Source organism: Leopardus geoffroyi, chromosome C1 (genome assembly GCF_018350155.1).
Source record: "Leopardus geoffroyi isolate Oge1 chromosome C1, O.geoffroyi_Oge1_pat1.0, whole genome shotgun sequence".
Taxonomy (NCBI): domain Eukaryota; kingdom Metazoa; phylum Chordata; class Mammalia; order Carnivora; family Felidae; genus Leopardus; species Leopardus geoffroyi.
The window spans coordinates 7,660,139-7,679,531 of record NC_059328.1 but is presented as its reverse complement, the minus strand read 5'-3'; the positions used below and the strand labels follow the sequence as shown (position 1 = coordinate 7,679,531).

The following is a 19,393-nucleotide window of genomic DNA, read 5'->3' as shown; positions in this document are numbered from 1 at the left end:
GCAGCACCGGGGGCTTGGGGGAGCAGAGGCTCCTCGGAAGGAGTGCCGCATGTTTTTCTGGGTGCAGTTGAACGCTGTGTGAAGGTTAAAGGGAGACGGGGAGGGAGAGCGGGAGACGGGGGAGGAAGACGGAGCGAGACACACGCTCTCCTGGGAGCACATTCATCCATTTAAGGAAGGAGAGCTCATCACGCTCAACACCAGGTCTATATACAGTAACATGAGGTCCCTTCCCACATCAGGATGTCGCCCTTCCACACTCCGAGCCGAGGACCAAACCCTCCAGCCGTCGGGGAGCGGCTAACGAAACCTGCCTCAGGAAAGGGCCTGTCACCCATCGGGCCCACGGGAAGGGCTGCCCAGGCAACCCACCCGGCCCTACTCCGGGCTCAGCGGCACAGCCCTGGGTGAGCCCCACTCCCGGGCAGCGGATGCCGCGAGCAGACAGGGAGCCACAGGCAGGAATTAAATAGTGACAACTCGTATTTATTACAATTATATACAGTAGTATCTTATATTCTGAAACCTATACCTGATCACACAAATGAACATGTGTTTTGGGGGCGGGGGGCAGACAGGGGGGCCCTGACGCCTGGCTCCTACGTGGGAGTGAGAACCACGTCTCGCCATGGGGTTAGCTGAGTCACAATGCAGCGAGCGAGCGAGGACGGGAGAAGTGCAGAATGATTTCATTTGTCTGGAAGGACGACGGGCGCGGTGGGGCTTGGACAGCGCGTGGGGGCGCAGCCTCTGGACCAGAGCTGGCTGTGGGGCCCCGGGAGGCCCTTGCCGAGAGAGAGAAGAGCACAGGGCCGTGGCTTCTGGACACATGACGAGACGGCCCCCGGCCCCTTGTGAGGCTAGTGAAGGAGCCGCGGCAGGACGGGAGGGCGGCAGGTCAGCAGATACCACATCAACGCGGCTCTTCCTCCGCGGAGGACCGGGAGCCAGGTAATTAAACTACCTCTTGTCATGCACGGTGTTAGGTTAGCTAAGATGCTCAGCAGACACGCCCTGGACAAGACCTCCGTCTGGGAGACAGGGCTGAGGTGGGCCCGGGCCCGGAAAATTTGCGCCCTCAGCCGGACGTGAGAACAAGGTCGAGGCCCAGCTGGCTGGGGCCGAGCGGAGGAAGCGGCAGGCTGGGGCTGGCGTTCAGGACAGAGAGGCCGGCTGCACGGAGACTCGTCCCCGCGCACAGAGCTCGGGCCCCACGGAGGCGGGAGGCTGCGACAGCTCGGCCCCGCCTGCACAAGGCGGCCCTCCCGGAGCTGGAGGAGGAGGAGGAACCTGGCCAGGCGGCCCAGCGGAGGCCGGCTGCCCTCGGGGCCTAGTCCCGCTCGTTCTCATTGCTGGCACCCTCCGGCCGTCGCAGCTTTTCCACCTGCTCGTTGATCTGGCCGTCCCCACCCCGGCGGTCCTCCCTCTGCACCCCCAGGCAGTCTTCCTCGTCCACGTGGCTCACGTCCTCATCCTCCTCCTCCTCGTCCTCCCTCTTCTCCTCCTCGCCCTGCACCTCCATTCTCACCTGGCCCTTGACGTCCACCACCCCCTGGCCCTCCTCCTGGGGGCCCAGCAGGTGGTAGGTGGCCGTGGAGCCCTCGGGGCTGTGGCCCTCCTTCACGGGCGAGGATGACGTGGACTCGTTGCTGACGGGCGAGATGTCACTGCTGCTGTGATGGGTGGCAGCAGCGGGGCTGGAGGGGGACGGGGACTTGACCGGGATCTGCCAGGACGGGATCTTCGGGGCCGAGGGGGACGGTGGGAACTGCCTCCTGACAGAGGGAGAGAAGAAGCAGGGTTGGTGCCAGTACCCTGGGGCCCTTGCTCGGCAGAGCCACACACGTCCCCCGGCCAACGCACTCCCCCAGGGCCGCTGAGCAGGGGGCAGGACGCACTGGGCCGCCCACCTCCCACCCTGCCGCCCAGAAAAAAGGCCTCTTGGCTGGTTGGAGGTTGGAGCAGAAGTGGAAGCCAGAAGTGCCCTCAGAGCACCCTGCCTCTCAGGGTGCCTCCCGGGCCCTCTCTGCCTGGACCAGGCCTGCCTTTCTTGGCAGGTACTGGACAGCTGGCCCCAGGGGCTGCCATAACTGAAGCCCGCTCCCTCCCAGTCCTTAGCCCCTAGGAGAGGGGGTTGGGGGTGGAAGGGCCAGCAGGGAACTGAGGCTGAGCCAGGGAATTGGGGACCCAAGCCAAGTGGCCTCGACTCCGTCTACCTTATCTCCAGCCTGGGCAGAAGTGGGAAGGCCTGGCCACTGGCTATGGGCTCAGAGACCTCACAACCAGAAGGGTTAACGCCGGTGCCCTGGGCCAGCCCGGACCTAAGCCGATTGCACGAGGGACCCGGGAGGTCAGGTCCGCTTGGCAATGGCTCGAGGGCGGGCAGGCCCATCTCTGCCTGAGCCGAGAGGACAAAGGCTTAGGACAATGGCCGCTCCTTCCTGGGCTGCCCACGGTCCACCAGCGCTGGTCTCAGGACAGCTCCCCCCGCTGCCCCGACCCCACAGCATGGCGTGCGTACAGCAAAGGCAGCGTGGATGCTAACAGAAATGCAGTTTGCAGTTTCCTTGCCTCCAAAGTTTCCAAACTCCCTGCTCTCTGTCCCCCTGACCTCAAAGGCTCTTGTCTCCTAGGTTCAGAAACACAAAAGATTTCTCCTAATGACAACCCTCTAGTCGCCAAGCTCGGTCACACCTGTCTTAGGGCCATGTTCTTTTCTCCCAAGAGGGCCTACAAGAAGGTGGCTTAGAGAAATGGGTCCCCTGGTTGGGGCCACAAGACCCCTGCAGCCCCCAATCCTTGACCCCGAGTGATTGTACCTTTGGACCACCTCACAGAGCCCCTACTAAACCCCAGAGAAGTGAGAAGCCAGGCAAGGTCGACCCAAAGTGCCCTGCAGGCCAGGTGGCCAACCATCCCAGTATCCACCTCGGGACTGAGTGGCTCCTGGGGCACAGGGCTTGCGGATTTAAAGCCAGCACAGGTTGGTCACCCCTCTACTCAGGGCTGCACTGGTGACACGGCCTCCACTGTCGGGGCTCATGGCAGGTGCTGTCACTGCAGGACAGGAGGAGACCAAAGAAGCTAGGGGCGGGATGGCAGGCACTGCTTCTGTCCCCTGCCCTGAATCGGAGAATCCTTCTAGCTGAGGACTCCCTGGCCTTCTGCGAGGAACTTCTCTGGGACCACACTGTCCACTGAGAGGTCCTGTCAGGTCTCAGGAGGGAGGAGGAGGCGATGGCCCCGCCTGGAGGCCCTGTTTCAGGATGGGGATGTTCTCTTCAGCTCCAGGTCCCATGTTTTGGCTGCAGCTGTCCTGACCGGGTCTTGACAAGGCACCCCAGGATGTCCCCCTTGGAGTGGGGGTGGGGGGGGGGCGCCTCTGAGGGAGGGAAAACAGAAGCTCCCAAGGTTCCCAAACTCAACCCCTGAGTCTCCCGGCTCAACCACAGCCCAACCCCCTCTCTCCTCCTACCGATTTAAAAGCAGCCCTTTCAAGGAGTTAATTTCCGACTTGAGCTCATTGATATTCTGGGACTCCAAGATCCAATTGGTAGATGTAGTGGCCTGAAAGTCAAAACACGGGAGAACAAGGATCAGAGCGGCACCCCCCCTCCCGCCCCGTGGGGCTCCACCAGCCAGGGTGGCAGGAGGGGCCGCAGCGTCAGCAGGATGCAGGGCGTGCTGTGTCCTGCGTGGCAGCTTGGAGACCGCTTGGGAAGGTTCTGCCACTGCCCATCCAGGGGTCTACCCTCCTGGGTCTTTCTGTTTAAATGACGGCACCCTAAGAACAAATACTGCCACCACTCTGTTCGGGTATCTGATGATATTAAGCAATTGTGACATGCATTTAGCCGTAGAGTAACGGTATTCTGGCTGTGCAAAATACCAGCAGCAAAAGAGCCCCTATCCTTCGAGAGATGCAAACAGGAAGTGTCTGCGATACGTGATGACCCACTGTCTGGCAGGGGCCGCAAAGCAAGCTGGGGGCACGAGCAGAGCCCGGCTGAGACACGCGCCCAGCTGTGCGACAGAAGCACACTGTCCGGGCTGCAGCCCTGTTGCCGTCACGGGTTTGAAACGTCCCATTAAAACCAACTAACAGAACAGGTGACTCCCATCTCCACACCAACTACACCAGCGGAGCCACCCTCCCTGCAGAGATCACCACACCACACACAGGACTGGACTCGGGGGTGAGACCGGCAGCCACCACAACCCCATGGTACGGGCCTACCTCGTTTTACTGCGCTTCGCGGACCTGCCTTCTTACAGAGGGTAGGTCCGTGGCGACCCTGCATCGAGCAAGTCTGTTGGTGCCGGCTGCCCCGGAACCGTTTGCTTTGTGTCTCTGTGGCACGTTTCGGCAATTCTCAGTGTTTCAAACTTTTTCATTATTATTGTATTCGTTGTGGGGATCTGTGATCAGCGAATAGGACTCTTGCTGAAAGTTCACATGACGATCAGCATTTTTTAGCAATAAGGTATTTTTAAATTTAAGGTAGGTACGTTTTCCTCGGCATAATGCTACTACATCCTTAATAAAGTATAGCGTAAACAGAACTTTCACGTGCACCGAGGAACCAAAAAAGTAACGTGACTCGCTTTCTTGCAATAATTGCTTCACTATGGTGGTCTGGAACCAGACCCGCAGTATCTCTGAGGCGTGCCTGTACTGGGGGGTCAGGGAGACCTCTGGGCACCCGCCCGGCCCGGCCCTCAGCTCCAATCTCCAGCAGGCCCGGAAGACAGGCTTCGCCTCGGAGCACCTTCCCGTGCTGCTGGGAGGCCTGTGTCTCCCTCCTCAGCGGGGTCGGGCCCCCAGGCCTCACCCCACTAAGTGCACACAGTCCACCCACAGTCAGTGTTTGGGGATGACTCTGAAGGCTCAACAGAGGGAAAGAAGCTGTTCTAGGACTTAACTCCGATTCTCTCCCCGAAGAGGGTCCACGGGAGAAAGGGACAAATACCATCTTTCCATGCGTACCTTTCCCCTTTGATTTGACCATTTTCGAAATAAACTTCAGACAACCACAGCTTTCTTGGGCAAATCTTGTTGAGACAGACAGAGAAGAGGAAAGTCCAAACGGCGGCCCCCCAGATGGTAGTTGCCGGTGGCCAAGCGGCCTGTGAAGTGTTTATGGGCCAATTCCAGGCATGATGGGCCCAGGTGCGCGGGCCTGCATCCACCAGGCTGGACGCCACCTCCAGGTGGCTTCAAGTGTACTGGTTAGTCGTGCAAGGCCCCGGCTTCCCTGACACCTCTACCCAGGCTGGCAGCGGGGAGGGGCCCTGGATGGTCCCACCAGCCTTCTGTGGGCCTCTAGCCTGGGGTGGGGGCCGCTCTGGGCCTGCTCAGGCGAGCGCTCCTTTACAGGGAGAAGCCCCTCAGAGGGGCCGAGGTCTTGGCGGGAGCGCACGCAACCACTGCAAACACCAGTCGCCAGCACACACATCCCCTCGGGGTCCTCGCTCCAGACCACCAGACAGCGCAGATCCAGGAGCCACTGTTCTGGCTTCTCTGAGACCTTGAAAGCCATAGCAGCCCATTAACAAGGGAGCAATTTCCACTCACCGGCCTACAAAGGACTCAAATTTCCAAACGCATATGGTGCCAGATGCCAGGATTTAGAAATAAAATCTGACATCTGGGGCTTTTTAGCCAGTCTCTTTAAAAAACAGTTGTAGAAAACTCCCAGCCTTCAGTTTTATGTAGGTTTTTTAATTGCTTAACGCTCTTCTTTTTAATTTTTTACAGTGCTGCAGTAGGAGTTTGGAAGCCAGATATAAAAACTTACGTTACAGCTGAGAAAACATAGCTCTGAGTCTCTGGTTTATGGGGTAACCAAAGTCTTCCCTCTTTTGGGTTTCAACACAGCACCAGTGAGCCCCTCGTCAGGACAGGAGAGGATGAAGGCAGCTGGGGGCGGGGGGGGGGAGGGGGGGCGGGACCAGCAGGGAGGCAAGCACAAGAAACTCAGAGGCAGAGCTCAACCACCGAGCACAATCCTGGGCCCCCTCCCCTCTTAAAATGCAACATGTGGTCTTAATCTTAATGCTTCAGGTCTGCAAACAGTTTTCCAATTTCCGGAATGGCTTCTGGCCATTGGCAGGCCACCGCTTCCAAAGATAATAGAGGAGAGTGGGGCGGGGGCCATAATACAGGCTTCCCGCTTGCTTTAAGGGCCGCTAGCCCACGTGGCGTGCGCACAGCAGCTAGAGGCGGCCGTGGGCGACCGCAGCATCTGTGGGGGAAGTGCAGGCAGCACCTCATGTGTGGGGAACCAAGAAGGGGAAAGGGGATTCTTGGGGACCCCTCTTCACAGGAGGTACCCCCAGATTCCATCAGAAATAGAAAGATTCCGGTTTCACTTCGTTTTGCAAACGCAAAAGCTTTGAGTGCTGGCTCACATCTGGTTGTGCACCGGCTGGGGCTTCTCCTGGAAGAGCCACTCAGAGTAGGTTCCTCTACAGCACGGGCTGCGTGGAAGCGACCAGAAAGCAGCACAGGAACGGGGATGGACTGGGGAGGACAGTGGACATCCTGGAGCCACTGGACCACTGTCCCCTGGGCTCAGTCTAACTGCCTCGGGAATGACCCTGTCATGCACCTACAGGCCTGGGCCAGAAGCTTGCAATCCCGGGAGCTGACAGCAGCTGGGCACTGTTCTAAGCATGTGCAGACAGTGAAGGGGTGCCATTACAGGTCCATCTTACAGATGAGGAAAGTAAGTCAGGGAGGTTAAGTAACTTGCCTGTGCTCACGCAGCTGGCACACGGCAGAAGCAGATTTCGACCCAAGAGGTCTCATCCCAGGACCTGATATTGCCAAGACTACTCCAGATTTGGGAAGTAAGGCATGGAAACAGCCCCGGGCAATCCCAGCTGGCGCTCTGTTAGGGGCTCCCTGACTCCCCGAGACCTGGGTGTAGAGAATCTGCCCGTGGATGCAGGGTCTCGCCCAGGGCCCTGGGACACACTCCCCCACTTCCCTGCTCCCTGGACTCGCTCTTGAAATGCTGTGACCTGTGGCCTAAAGTGCCAGCGGAGACCACCCTGTGTCTACACTGGCCACCTCCAGAGCGTGGGCGTGAGCTGCCACAGGAGGGGCCGCAGGCAGAGAGCTGCCTCTCCTCCGTCCTGCGAGGAGGGGGCACGGAGCAGGAGAGATGGGACGGTGGCCGCCTCCTCTCTCTGCGAGGACTGTGTGGGCCCCTGCTTGTGTATCCGGCATGAGAAAAACAAAGTCAGACCCCGTGGAACATTGTAAATGAGCAGAGCACCGAGCAGAGCAGACCTGGACCCGAGCGGGTCAGGGACAAGTACCTTGGCTGCGGCCAGTTCGTGGGCGAGCTCCTGGACTTTCTGCTGCTGCTGAATCAGCAGCTCCTGGACGGAGGCTAAAGTCATCTGTAACTGAGTCACTGGGAGGAAAAAGCAGTCACATCTCTGTTAAATGATACACACAGATTCTTCCCTTCTCTGTCCACACACCTATAGCTGCCACATCTAATTTATCTGCAGTCATCCCCCACCCCACAATCCATATAATTTATCTGCACTCCGGGCAATCTACCTGCACTGTATCTAACCTCTAGGATTTCCACTCCATCTTTCTATTGTGCACTTGTCCGTGGTCAACAGTATATCCGTCCAAAACCTCTCCCCTCCAATTACATGTGCTTATGATTTGCTTGGCTCTTCCGACTTCGGTTGCGTCCGCGTCCCTCATCTCACGCCCCTCACCGTGCAGTTCTCGGATTCTCCGAAACTGGGAGAAACGCATCTCAGACCCATATGATACCGGGCGCGGTTGAAGACCGCAAATCCCGCTTTCCCGACACTCCTTCCTGCCCTCCGTACCCAACCCGGAGGCTGTCGTAGCTCCCGGGGCCAAGGTGGTACCAGACCGTGTCCCAGCCGTGGGCCCTGGGGTCAGCCTCCCAGGGCCAGATGCACCAGAGCGTTTCTGGGGTCTCTGCAAGTGCACCCCAGTGGGACAGACTCCTGCCTGGGACAGTGGCTCTCTCGCTTGCCTGAGTTTTTAGATTCAGAGCCTCCGTCTAGTAAACAAGTTTATAAAGAGGAAAAGCCGTCTCTGGTGCGACAGGTCCCAGCTAATCTGGGCCATCACTGGGGCACCGGGTAATGAACGCCAGCCCTGTGGAGTCGATGACAGAGGAGGTGGCTGGGGTCCCCGGAGCCGCAGTAATTACAGCCTCTCTTGACCCTGTGCTGGATTCTTAGAGGGAAGGGGGAAAAAAATCGCTGAAAACCCCCCTGAAAACCTCACAGAAGCAGAAATTAAAAATGAACTTTACAGCCCTTAGAAAGGCTGTCATTTTATTCCCCTTATTAATATTCTGAGGTTGGGAGCCTTTCCGTAAAAACATAATTAATTGAGGCCGCGCCGACAGTAAACAAGCAATTTCAAATTAAACCGAAATGACGGCGGCTTCATTTGCAAATGTGAACAGATTCTCAGAGCAGATAAATGAAGTCACCACATAAAGTGGAGGCGAGGGGGAGGGGCGGGGCGAGAAGGGGCTGCTCGGGAAGGCTTGGAGGGGCGACTTGATGGAGTCATTAATCTTTACCTGTCTGTGCCACGCTGCCACTCAGCTCCGAGAGACTTGCCCCCATCCTCTCCAGGTGCTTCCTGTCCTCTCGGCCACCCACGATGAGGGGGAGCAGGTATTTCTACAAGGAGCAGGGTGGGTGTGAGCAGTGGGTGCCAACTTGGGGTTATTCTCCAGCAGGCTCGCCAGTTCTGCCCACCAACTTTCTCTCTGTCACCTCTGGGTTTTGGAAACCCGACACCGACACAAACACCGTAAATGAGATGTTTGAAAGTTACGAGGCTGATTAAGATCCTTTCTGAATGAGGACAAGGACCCAGAAGTAGGGGCGAGGAAGGTCCACGTGGTCTCTTTTTGGTTCTTTCACTTAATTACCTCCGGGATGCTACACATATTTCAGTAACAAAAACTATTTAAAATTCTGCTTTAAAAGCTGTAAGATAAAGGGGCACCTGGGTGGCTCCATCAGGTAAGCCCTCGGTTTCGGCTCAGGTCACGATCTCACAGTTTGTGGGATCGAGCCCTGCATCCAGCTCCATGCTGACCAGGTGGAGACTGCTGGGGATTCTCTGTCTCCCTCTCTCTCTGCCCCTCCCCTGCTCGTGTACATGCTCTCTCTCAAATAAACTTAAAAAAAAAAAGAGTTGTAAGATAAAAATGTAGAAGGTGATAGAAGAAAGAGATCCCACTGATGGCCTCCAGGCAGTGGAAGGGAAGCTTTCTTCTCCGAACCTCTAAACACTTTGAACCTTGTGAATGAATTATCCATTCAGAGAAAAATGAGTCAAATAAACAAAAAATAATTTGAGAAACTAGATGAAAATCCACAACAGACTTCTGGGCCTTTGGTCCTTTTACTAGAGAATAATAGATGGTATTCCAAGGCCATCGCACGAGGTCCCACCTCAAGTTTGTTGTTGTTTTTTAAACTAAGCCTTGAATCCTCAGAACAAGTTTCCTTCAGGTGAGAGTCAAATGCAGTCAAATTCCCCCCAGACACAAGGGCAGCAGGAGAGGAAGGGGCGGAAGCTGAAGACACGGGCTCTGGGGAAAAGGAAGTGGATGCAACAGGTCAACTGAATGACAGGGTCCAAAATTCAGGAAGCCTAGGGGAGCACGGGGGTCTTGGAACATTCAGGAAGAAGGCAAGGTGGGGCACAGCTGGTAACTGGCTGCCTACTTTGAGGTGTGAAGGGGCGGAAGGCAGGCAGCAGGGTGGCCGCTGGGAGAGCTGGAGGAAAGAACGTGGCTCAGGACTTGGCGCCTCTTGTTTTAGGAGCGTGAGCCCAGTCGTCACCATTAATGGGGTGGGACTAGAGGTAGCCCAGCACAGGCTGGCAGGTGTGACCAAGGAACTTGGCTTCCTACTCCATTTGGTGCCCCGATGGAAAAAAAAGAGAGCAACTTCTCCATTAAGGCTATACTGGAGAAGGAGAAGGAGGTCTCTCACGAGGGGTTTGCGGGAGAACTCACTTCAAGAGCGACTTCTCAGCGAAGATCATTATTTAGCACACATATAGAAGCATTTTCTATTTTGCAAAGTGCTTTTCAACCGCTGTGTGAATTATTACCCACAACTGAGCCGAAACTCATCACATGTAGCCTTACGTTCTGGGCTAAAAGTTTCCCGAGTGTACAAGTCAAGAGATTCTTACGCATGTAACTAACGAAAAATTCGATTTCTGAGATCAAAAAAGCCACGGGAAGGAGCGCATACACTACCCGAGCCCAAACTGTCACGTATCTATAAAACAAGATGACAGCTCTTACCTCTTTTTTTTTTTTTTTTTAATTTAAAGAAACTAAAGAAATTCTCATCACCATTGTGACTTATCTTTCAACGTCTCTTTCTTTTTTAAGGCGTAAAGATCAGGGCTTCATGGAAAGAACTGATGATACCTCTGCTTTGCTCCTCTAGCCGCAGGCCATCCGAGGGCGGCCATGTGACCATTAGGTACTGCTTAGGAGAGCCGGGAGTGGTTTTCGAGAATTCTTGGTGTTTTATTCTTCTTGATGACTGTAGGCAGTCAGTGACTGGAACCAGGCTTTCAGCACACAGGGTCGGGGACGCGGGGGGGGGGGGGGGGGGGTGGGCATCGGGTCAGAGGGAGAAGTCCCAGGACCTAGAACATTTTGCTTCTGGATTTGACATGGAAATTTCCAATTCCACGAATAGATGTTACCCTGAAAAAATTACACTCTGCTACAACTCTGTCACTAGATTTTGCACGAAGTCAAAAATTAAGAATCCCAGAGCACAGAGTTTAAACATGTTTCACGTGCTAAAAGTTACAATATTGAGTCTGGGAATTCATTCAGACTTTTTTTTTTTTTTTTCATCTGCAAATGAGGGGTGGAACCGCAGGGGCTCAGGAGCGGAGGCCTTCTCCCCAGGACCAGTAGAGAGTTGTCTCTGGGGCTTACCCCCCGGCTCTGTGTCCTCAAAAAGACACGCTTTGCTTCAAATCAAAGTTAGTGTCTGCTGGTCAGTATCTGGTTCGTATTTGGTATCAAGGAAGTACGTGTTCATTTCACGCCTGCACTTCTGTTGGGAACAATGAAGTCTTGGATCCAGCGGGTTGATCATGAAGTTTGCGGGAAAAAAATCCCAGATTTACGTGGATGCCAAGATAATATGCAGGAAACAGAAAACACAGCCCATAAATAGGATCACAGTGAGATTCTCAAAGCTGGTTCCCAATACTAGAGTAGAACAATAGCATACAGAATGCTTCGTGGGTGCCAGGCACACAGCACTTTCAAAGGAGCAGGGACTCCTTTGGGCTTCACAACAGCCTCGTGAGGTAGGTACCGCTGTCCCCGTCTTACAGGTGAGACCACTGAGCTACTACTAGGTGGCAGAAGCAGGATGCCACACGGCAGCCGGGCCCCAGTGTCCATGCTCTCAAGCACTGTGTTATTCTCTCAGAAATGCCCCGGCCACTCAGCATGTGCCGGGCACATGGCCTGTAGATGGATGGGCCCCACGGTCACCCTGTGCGGTGGGGACGCGGAGGAGCAGTGCTGAGTGCAGCAGATGAGGCGGGGTCTGGAGTTGCCACGCAGGCGGGGGCAGCACGGAGCCCGAACCAGACGCCCCGCGCAGAGAGCGTGTTCCTCCGTATACTCCGCCTCCACACGTGGCCCCTCTCCTGCCATTGCGCTCCAGGGCTGGGTGCCTCGACACAGGTAAACCCTGGGACGGGGGAGCGTGGGGCTGAATGCCAGGGGAGCCACAGGGAAGGCGGACTTACCTTGTAGAGCTGGTGAAAGCCAAACGCAATGCCTGCCGTGATGACAGCCAAGGCGCCGTAGTCCCTCCATCGGGACCCCACAGGGCCTGAGGTGGGGAGAAAAGGGCGTCAGGAGAAGCACATGCGTCCTTCCTGGGCGGGGGAGAGCACGTGTACTGTCTCAATCTCAGAGGATCGGCATCTGTGACACACAACTACACGGGACGGCGTGCGACGGTCGGGAACAGTGGCTTGGCGTCGCCTCCCTGCTCTTTCCGGGCTCTCGGGACCACCTGCCTCAACCTCACACCTCCTGTGCAGAGGTGTGTGGCAGCGAGCAAGCCTCGGGTGGCCCTCAGGTGACAGAGGCGATCTAAGGCACGGTCTCCGCTCTCAGGGAACAGAGGGTCCTGCGAGGCTGACACAAACACACTTAGGTGTGCGTCAATACACGTCCCCGTGCCTGCCACCCACAGGGATGAGCTAAGAGCCACTTGAGAGGCAGAGGACGGGGGAGAGGAGCCTGCACCATCTGTGTATTCAAGACTTCACGAAGCATCCTCTGCGTGCCCGACCGTGTTGGAGGCACGGGGGCACAATGGCGACGAGACCCCCGTGTCCTGGTCTGCTCTCACACTCAACAAGTGCAGGAGACAGCTTCCAAACAACTGAGCAAGGCAACTCCGGAGAGTGATCAAGAAGGCCCAACAGGGCAGGCACCTGGCTGGCTCAGTCGGTGGAGCAGGAGACTCTTGATCTCGGGGTTGTCAGTTCGATCCCCCACGTTGGGTGTAGAGATTACTTAAATAAATAAAATCTTAAAAAGGAGGGGGGAGCCCCAACAGGGTGATTGCGGGGAGTCGGGGGAGAGAAGCAGGGGTCGGCAGCGCCTTGGAAGAGGCAGATGCTGAGGCCTGTGGGGTCCCAAGGACAGAGCTCCAGGCAAGGGACGAGCAAGTACAAAGGTAGGGGTTGACTTGTGTTCAAAGGAGAGAAGGTGGCCAGTGTGGCCCAAGTGAGCAACTGGGCCTATCCAAGGGGGGAGGCCAGCAAGAGCAGAGAGGGGTCACCCAAGCGGGAGTGGTAGAGGGCAGAGGGGGGAGAAGAGGTGATCACAGCACTGGGGGTCACCGAAGGCTCTGAATCAGGAGTGACCCAGTCAGCTCTGTATTTTGGGAGACAACACGGGGTGTCCTCGAGGGCGAGATACAAGTGGGAGGTAGAGAGGTAAGGAGGCAGGGAAGAGGCTACCAAAGGGGCCACAAAAGGTAAGAGGGACGGGGCCAGGATGACAACGTGCTGCTGCTGTGAAAGGACCGGAAATGGGCAGCCAGTCCTTGCGCAGGTGCAGGCCCCAGGCCCAGTGCTCTAGAATAGCCTCCAGGAGACCCCCGCCCCACTCCTGAATCGAGGAGAGCGGGGTTCTCTACCTCACAATCTTTCCCATGCACTGTTTACAAAGTGCTTTCGTGTCCATAATCTTCCCTGACGCTCGCCTCCTCTCAAGGGACCTGCCAGGGAAGGCAGGGCACTAATGCAGGACACTAATCCATCCATGGCAGCAGACCACAGCGCCCGCAGCAGGCTGCTCAGAAGGCACCCACCGGGGCTGCTATGACAAGGAAGCCGGGGTGCGCACGCGCATTTAGGAGAGGAAAGGGTAGGAGGAGGGAGAGCAACCGCATTCCCGAACTTCTTGAAAAGAGCACGAGGTCAGGGGGCAAAGCCGAAGCACGGGCAGGGGCAGACACCAGGGGCGGGCGCCGGGGGTCTCTGCCTTCACCTGTCCCTGGGCGTGCAAGCTCTCCAGGTCCTCGTCACATCCCGGCATCTCGTGACCAGAGGGGAGCAGGCGAGGGAACTTCTCAAAGCTCAGTGGCAGGACGTGGGCACTCAGGGAGGAGGGGCTGCTGACACACAGGCCGCAGGGGGGGTGGGGGGGGTTGGTCCAAGTGGCAAAGACCCTCAAGGTGGCAAGGGCGCCACTCCCGCCTCCCTGAGCTGAATGGGGTTTCAGGAGGCGGATGCGACAGTGACGCAGGGGCCTGGAAGAGTCTCTCATCAGCTACCTCCCCTCACTACCTGTGTGGCCTACAGACTCCCAACCAGCCCTCAACTCCCTTTTCTGTTTTACAGTTTTTGAGGAGCTACGAGACGCACACGGTCTAAAAAGCACACAGATCATCTTGCCATTCTACTGCCAACAGCCTCCCTCCAGCATCAGCAGCCACTGTGAACAGCTTCCTGTCTGCCCTGCCTGAGACTTTTTATGCACGTCTAAGGCAACACTGCTCCGTATTATTTGCCCGTTCCCCCTCGTCCTCATTCTGCTGTCTTTCCAGAGCTGCCTAATATTCCATTTAAGCAACTCCCCATTGATTTCCGCCCTCTTACTGTTTCACACAATGCTGCCCCCAAGGACTGTGACCGTATGTCATCTCACGTACACGTCCGAGTACAGCCGTGCACGTCAATCCCTAGGCGCCTAGGTCGGAAGTGCAGGCAATTTGCAATTTGGAAAGATACTGTCAAATAGTCCTCCACGGGGGCTGAACCAGTGGGCTCCCACCAGCCGTGTCCAAGAGTGCCTACTTCCTCACAGCAGCACCGCGGGCTCAACACACTCAGATTTCTGCCCGTACTAAGCAGAAAAGAGTCCCCCACTCCAGTTTTCATTTGCCTTTATCTTCCAGAGAGGACTGAACATCTCTTCCCTGTGTGTCCTTTCTGGGGTACTGTATGTGATCCTGCTCTCCTACTCGATTTCCTCATCAATTTATAAAACTTCTTATACTGCTGAAGGGGGCTTTCAGGAGGCAAAGGTGACAGTGATGGAGGAGCCTGGAAAATTAGTCCTTTGTCTGTGACAGAAGCTGCAAAAGTCCCTCCCAGTATATGTCTTTTGACTCTGCTTATGGTGCATCTTGGCGTGTCGCATGGGCTCTGGGGTGTGGGTTATGGCAAGCCAGGGCGTCCCCACTCCCTCCTGGGGCTGTGTAGTGACTCTCTGGGTCACAGAAACTGTCTCCAGAAAGGAGCTCTGCTGCTCTGCTGTAGTGAGCGTGCCCACCCAACAAGCATCTATGCGGATAAGCAACTGCGGCTCATTAAATCAAAAGCTCTGAGACCCCCGACGTAGACGGACATTTCTACCCTGACCCAGAGGAGCCAGGAGGCTCTGAGTCCCAGGCAACCTTCTCATTGGTCGCATCCCGAGCCCACTCCGCTCTGAGTGCCTCGATGCAGCGTCCAACATCCAGTACGAGTCCATTTTTAGGAGGAAAAAGTGGAGATGGTAACCTTGTCACTCTTCGAGAGTCACTGTTCAGGAGGGCTTTCGTCCACACCTGGCACCTCCATCTGTGCTGCCCAAATCCTCAGAGAGAACAGCTTCAAAATGGGCATGTTTCTAGAATATTCTATTCACCACTGACTTCTCAAATACTCACTCAATCTCCTGCAAGAGAATAGCTGCAACGCGCTAGAAACCGGACCAGAACCAAAGCTTGCCCGCTTCCTTCTTTCCTGCAAACATCATGCCTGGAGAAGCGCAGTCTCTCATTCTGGGTACTGGAGCTGGAAGGCTGAACAGATGCTGGCAGTTCAGGGGTCCACGAACCAGAACCCCTCCTCCAGCGGCCGCCACCTTTCCAGAGCTCTGACCTCCTCAAGCACCAAGCAACACCTGTGGCTCCCTGCCGGCCGCACCCTTCACCCCCACACCGCGACTCGTTCCTGACATGCTCGCGTTAAGAACATTTTATTGCCCCTTGGTTTTCATTATTAATGAAAAGGGACCAGAATGATCTTTCCTAAAGTTCAGAGAGTCTATAAAGACAAGAAGCTGAAATGCCATTTTACTCGTTTTGGAGATGTGTGATACAATTCTGTCTTGTGGCAAAATGAAAAAAGAGAGAAAGTAAGAGGAGGTAACTCTGACCTGCCGCATGGATTTCAAAGGTAACAGAGCAAAGCACTCGGTGTGATCCCAAACTGGCTCAAACCCCCAACTGTGACCACTCGGAGTCTCCCTGCCGCCCACCCTGGGGCCCATTTTTTCCAAGGCCAGTGCAGACCCCCACGAAGGAACAGATCACCTGGGAGATACACCTCTCTGGTCCCCACCCTCCCCGAATGTCCAGAATTTTAGAGTCAAGGGCAGAAAATGGGGCCAGTCAGTCTTCTGCTCTAGCTTGGAAATAAGGGAAGCAGAACAAATGAGCCTTTTAAAAGCTTCCAAGCCTCCAGTCTGGAAGAAGACGCCTGCCCGCGTACAAGGCAGGCGAGAAGCCGGAGACCAGAGATCCCGGTTCCACACCACCGACCCAGTGGCTCCCAAGGACGTTCTTCTCTTCTTGTCAAGCACAGACCACTTGACTGAAGGTGGCAGAGCTCTGTGCCGTTGGAAGAGTGGAGGAACAATGATATGTTTGTTTACTGTCACTCAGATTCAAATTGTCCACAGCACCTCCCCAACAGGTACGGCCAGCTAATGAGCTGAATGGCCGGGTGCTTTACCAACGACACCTCATCGCTGGCATCTCACGAAGAATAAAGAGGCAGTCAGCCGTGGAAGCAGTGTTCAACCTGCACAACTGAGCACTGCTGGGCCTGCGCTGATGCCTTAGGCTGCCGCAAGGTCAGAGGCCAAATCACCGCAGGGAGAAGAGCGAAGGGCTCTTTGAAACTCAATGCCTTCTTTAACCTTCCAAGGACTTTGTCAAGTAGCTTGAGCTCGGCCAGTCTGCCTGCCCAAAGCATAGGGTTTCAGATGAACCCACCGCGTGTGGTGGCCCTGTCGGGGGCAGGAGAGATGCATCCCTGTGGCTCCTGAACCATTCCGTGAACACAACTAAACCAACATTACTCCAGTCCTTTAGTCTAACCTCCATCGACCAAGAAATTCTCACCTAGTAGATGAGAGCAAACGGCAAATGACACATGTGGGGCTGGGAATCCCACACAGCAACACAGCAATGTTGAACTCGAAGCCACCAAGTCACGAACCCGGACTCACTGATATCACGGCAACGCCACAATCCAGTAAGCGTCACAAGATCATGCTGCTGACGACACGGAGAAACTATCAAGGCCTCGGGGAGGCTGGCAGCCTGAGTGCAGGGCGAGGCGGTGCCAGCAACCAGGCAAGCCTAGCTGGGGTCCCCTCCACACTCACCAAGGCTGGGGCTGTGACTCCACATCGCGCCCTACCCAGCTGCTCAAATCATCCCAAGAGCTTCACTCACAAGCCACCCTGGAAATTAAATAAGACAGGCTCTTCCACAGTGAGGGCCTGGAATAAAGCCAGTCTGCCAAACCAGGGCTTGTTACGGCACAGAGTGGCGGGGCTAAATGCACAGAGACTGGTGACCGGCTGTACTACAGGCCGAGCTGCAGGGGGCCGGCCACTGTATGGGGGGCACGCTGGGGCACCCAGCGGAGCATGGTGGCAGCAGCCAGAAGGACAAACCAACCAGAGCATGGCACCGAGAAACACAACAGCTCTGCTCTGAACAGAAGCACTGGGCAGCAAGGGCAAAGGCACCACGGTAGCCCCACCACGGCCACACCTGAAAATTCAAGGCCCTTCATGTGAACATCACACGAAAGGCCATCTTTTCCACTTCTGACAGGCTGCAATGCTATCAGCAGTGTCATCTTTAGGCAGGAAGGACTCTGACAGTCATATCTATATCCTCACTCACAGATCAAAATATATAAGCTCTAATTAAACTCTAAGAACTCAGAAGCATCCAGGAATAGGCCCAGGCTTATACAGTCAAGGGATTTTTTTTTTTTTTTTTTTTGCCAAAGAGGCCCAGGGAAAGGATAATCTCTGTAACAACTGTGCTGGGACAACTGGAGAGCCACAGAGGGAAGAGAGTGAATCTCAACTCTCACCTTGTTTCATACACACACATTAACTCAAAGTGGATCGCACACCAAAGCCAGAAAGCAAAAACTCTAAAGCTGCTGTAAGAAAACAGAAAACAGAGAAGGAAATCCTTGGGGCAAGCAAAGACATCTTCAAATACAAAAAGAATGAGTCACAAAAGAGGAGGAAAAACAGAGGAAAATGGACACGATCAAAAATTTAAACTTGGGCTTTTCAAAAGGCACCACCAAGAAAACGAAAAAGTAAGTCATAGGCTGGGGGAAAATATCTGCAAATCATGTATTTGATAAAGAGCTGTATCTATACAACTCAACAACGAAAAGACACTTTTTTTAGAAAAAAGTGTGAGCAGAAGACTAGAAGAGATACTCCATGAAAGATGTAAGAATGGCCAATAAGCACGTGAAAATATCATCAGTCATCAGGGAGATACAAATGACAAGTACAATGAAATCCTATCACATACACGTTCATATATGGCTAAACCTAAAAACTGAGACTATCAAGTGCAGACCAGGATGTGGAGAAACTGAAACCCCCCCTCCCCCGCTCTGCTGATGGGAATGACAAATGGCACAACCACTTGGTGAAAGAGTTTTATAGTTTCTTACAAAGTCAAACACACACACCACGTGTGGCTAAGGCAATCCACTTCCAGGTATAAGACGAAGAGAGAAGGAAGCACACAGGCACACAAAGGCTTCTACTAGCACACGAATGTTCATGGTGGCATTATTCGTAATAGCTCCAAACTGGAAACCCAAACAACTATCGACGGTCGACAGATAAACAAATTGTGGGAGATCCAGAGCACAGGGTAACAGGAGTTAGCAAACTATGCCCGCTTGGCTAAGCCCCACTCAGCCTGCTTTTATTCAGCTGTGAGTTCAGAATGGGTTTTATATTTTTAAAGGAATATGGGGGGGGGGGGGATGTGTCACAGAAACATGTGTATTTGTGTGTGTGTTTGTGTGTGTTTGTGTATAACTTGACAGGTAGATGTATCTCTACATGGATCAGTCTCAAAGCATCAAGTTAGGGTAAAGAAACCAGACACAAAAGATTACATGCTACATGATACCATTTACATGAAAATTTCTGAAAGGTAAGAACTTTAGTAACCCAGAATAGATTGCTGGTTGAAAGGAAACTAAAGTTGGGGAGGGGACAGATGCAAAGAGCACAAAGAAACTTTCTGGGGTCATGGACATTTTCTATATTGTGGCTGTAGTGTTGGTTACAGGAGTTAAGTGAATTACAATTTGTACAATTCATTAAACTGTACACCTAAAATTGATTAATCTTACTGTGTATAAATTATACTTCAACAAAAGCTGCCCAGGGGCGCCTAGGTGGCTCAGGTTAAGCATCTAACTTGGGCTCAGGTCATGGTCTTGGGTTCGTGCGTTCGAGCCCCCCATCAGGCTGTCTGCTGTCAGCACAAAGCCCACTTCAGATCCTCTTGTCTCCCTCTTTCTCTGCCCCTCCCCCACTCTTGGGTGCCTTCTCTCTTTCTCTGTCACTCAAAAGTAATAAATAAGCATTTCTTAAAAAGCTGTCTAAGAGAAAAATTAATAGAAATCCAGAAATCTAAAACCGCCATATGACCTAGTGATTCAACTCCTAGAGGTCGACCCAAGAGGAATGAAAACATACGTCCACATCAGACTTGCACACAAATGCTC

At 54.5% G+C, this 19,393-nt stretch overlaps 1 protein-coding gene across 2 annotated transcripts in view; it reads right to left on the bottom strand.

The window, feature by feature from the left end:
* Nucleotides 1-465: 465 nt before the first annotated feature.
* The window catches only part of PEX14 (peroxisomal biogenesis factor 14), a 146,781-nt gene continuing 127,853 nt past the window's right edge, over nucleotides 466-19,393 (bottom strand). The window contains exons 5-9 of one of the 2 annotated variants that reach the window (XM_045482142.1): nucleotides 11,834-11,919; nucleotides 8,598-8,700; nucleotides 7,327-7,424; nucleotides 3,476-3,567; nucleotides 466-1,775 (exon numbers count right to left, since the gene is read on the bottom strand). In XM_045482142.1, the coding sequence (XP_045338098.1) occupies nucleotides 1,331-1,775; nucleotides 3,476-3,567; nucleotides 7,327-7,424; nucleotides 8,598-8,700; nucleotides 11,834-11,919 (824 nt within the window). In that variant the 3' untranslated portion in view covers nucleotides 466-1,330. The remainder of the gene's footprint in view (nucleotides 1,776-3,475; nucleotides 3,568-7,326; nucleotides 7,425-8,597; nucleotides 8,701-11,833; nucleotides 11,920-19,393) is intronic. The other variant, XM_045482143.1, reaches the window with a different exon arrangement.